General features: G+C 45.4%; 1 protein-coding gene across 1 annotated transcript; it reads right to left on the bottom strand.

Moving 5' to 3' along the window:
• Positions 1-301: 301 nt before the first annotated feature.
• Positions 302-1,766, bottom strand: LOC131336203 (ethylene-responsive transcription factor ERF008). The gene is made up of 2 exons (XM_058371945.1): positions 1,265-1,766; positions 302-1,219 (listed from the first exon to the last, which is right to left on the bottom strand). Exon 2 carries the CDS (start codon positions 1,217-1,219, stop codon positions 758-760), a length of 462 nt encoding a protein of 153 aa, XP_058227928.1. The 5' UTR covers positions 1,265-1,766; the 3' UTR covers positions 302-757.
• Positions 1,767-2,088: the final 322 nt, after the last annotated feature.

The following is a 2,088-nucleotide window of genomic DNA, read 5'->3' as shown; positions in this document are numbered from 1 at the left end:
CATCAGCACAAATATACCTTTAAAAAAAGAAAATTTCATGGTATTCACAACTTGTAAGAACAAAAAAATCACAAAAAAAAAAAAGAAGGAAAAAAGAAAAGCACTTATACAGAAGGACAAAAAGTTCTTTGTCCAAATAAGAATAAGAAACCGAGGTGTGTGTGTGTGTGTGTGTGTTGGGGGGGGGGGGGGGGGGGGGGGGGGGGTTAGGGAAGGAAAAGATAAATACTTCTCCAAAGGACTACTACTAAAGATTACTCCAATCTATCTGCTAAGCAAGGTTAATTAGCAAATACCACCAACACACAATCCGATTCGAGTCTAATCATATTGTAGAGCAAGTACGCTCTCCTAATCATATGGCTCGATTCGAGTCTCATCGTTACAAACCATAAATGGAACGAGCACTTATTCCATAGTCTCGGGACACCGTTGCGTGATGCCCGACACACTATTTTCGCTACACATTTCTCTGGAGCTCAGACGCTTGGAATTGATTCCAAAAAAACGTGTGACGGATAATGGTGCTGGGGCAGCACGTGACTGCTCGAGACGGTGGAATAAATAACTTTTTCCAGGATGGAACATGTATGTACAGACAATAAGAACTGGCCTGCAAATTTCGCATTTTTTCCGTATTAACTGAATTGTCTGGATTTTTGCGAATTTCATTTTTTTTTCTTCCCATATTGCCCTTTTCTCGAATACTACAAACAAGACTAGTAGTAGGAGTAGTAGTAAAAGACTTGTTTAAATCTCACCAGTCGTCAACAGCATCCGGGTCTTCGGGCTCGGGTTTCTTATTCAAGTCGGGCTTCTCCTGAGCCCAACACGGCTTGAATCCGGTGCGCGCGGGCTCACCATGCACGCTCACCGAGTTGTTACTCTCCATCGCATCCACCCTCGAACCCACCTCTATCGCCTTCTTCCGTATCGAGGCCGCCGACAAGTCGTGGAGCGGGGGCCCGCCACTGCCGACCAATTCGCCCCCCTCCGCGGCCGCGTACTCGGGGAAATTGAGCCTGGCGGTGGGCCCGCGGAGGTAGTAGACGGCGGTGTCGTAGGCCCTTGCGGCCGCCACGGGCGTGGTGTAGGAACCCAGCCAGATTCTGGATCGCTTGTTGGGCTCCCTGATTTCGGCCACCCACTTGCCCCACTTCCTCATCCTTATCCCCTTGTATTGCTTCTCATGGCTCTTCCTCTTCTCCCCTCTCTCCATCTCTCTCTCTCTCTCTCTCTCTCTCTCTCTCTCTCTCTTCCTAACTAGTATTTTTCTCTCTCTGTATAATTAAAAGTATGGAAATACGGAGAGAGAATCAATACCCATTTAAAAGGGGGGTGAGAGAGGCTGGGATTTGCGGCTGTGGCAACCTACTTGGGTAAAATAAGGTTCTTGTCATCTGGGTACAAGAACAAGACTCCACGTTGATTGATATGGTATCACAGAGAGAGAGAGAAAGAGGAGGGGGGGAAATTAAGAAGGGGGGGAAAATTGCACCGACAATGAGTCTCTCTCTTGCCCCAATTTGCTGTACTAGGGAATTCAATACTTTTTTTCCCCCTCTCTCTCTCTGTGTGACTGGAAAGGTTACCTGATTTATTATAGTTAATGGCCGACTAGTAGCCTAGGGAGGGGAGGATGCTTTTTCCCTCACCTATGCAGCTGGGTTTTTTTGGTTTGTTTGGCTCCAATCCAAGAGAGAGAGAGAGAGAGAGAGAGAGAGAGAATTGGGAGATTTTATGTGGTGCTGTGGGGAGTTGGTGTCCTTTTGAGGGCAATTGTAAATGGGAAAGCATTTATCATTTGCTCATGGCGAGACTCCGTGAGAGCTAGGTCACATATAATCCTCTCCTAGGATTTTACGTTATATTATTTGCAATAATCGTTTTATGGACGCTCTCACTCTCGAAATTTACTTTATAGGATGTTTTCGAAATATAGTTCTACGCTCTCCCTCCTGTTCGCACGCACAATATGTGATTTACGTAAGGGGAGAAAAAGATATTTATTAGTGCAAATATAGATGGATAGTTTTTGGGAACTAATTTTCACACCAATAATAATACTGTTTCGGTTCTTTTATTCTT

Source organism: Rhododendron vialii, chromosome 8a, assembly GCF_030253575.1.
Source record: "Rhododendron vialii isolate Sample 1 chromosome 8a, ASM3025357v1".
Classification (NCBI taxonomy): domain Eukaryota; kingdom Viridiplantae; phylum Streptophyta; class Magnoliopsida; order Ericales; family Ericaceae; genus Rhododendron; species Rhododendron vialii.
Note: the sequence above shows the minus strand (reverse complement) of the source record. Positions and strands in the feature narration are given on the sequence as shown.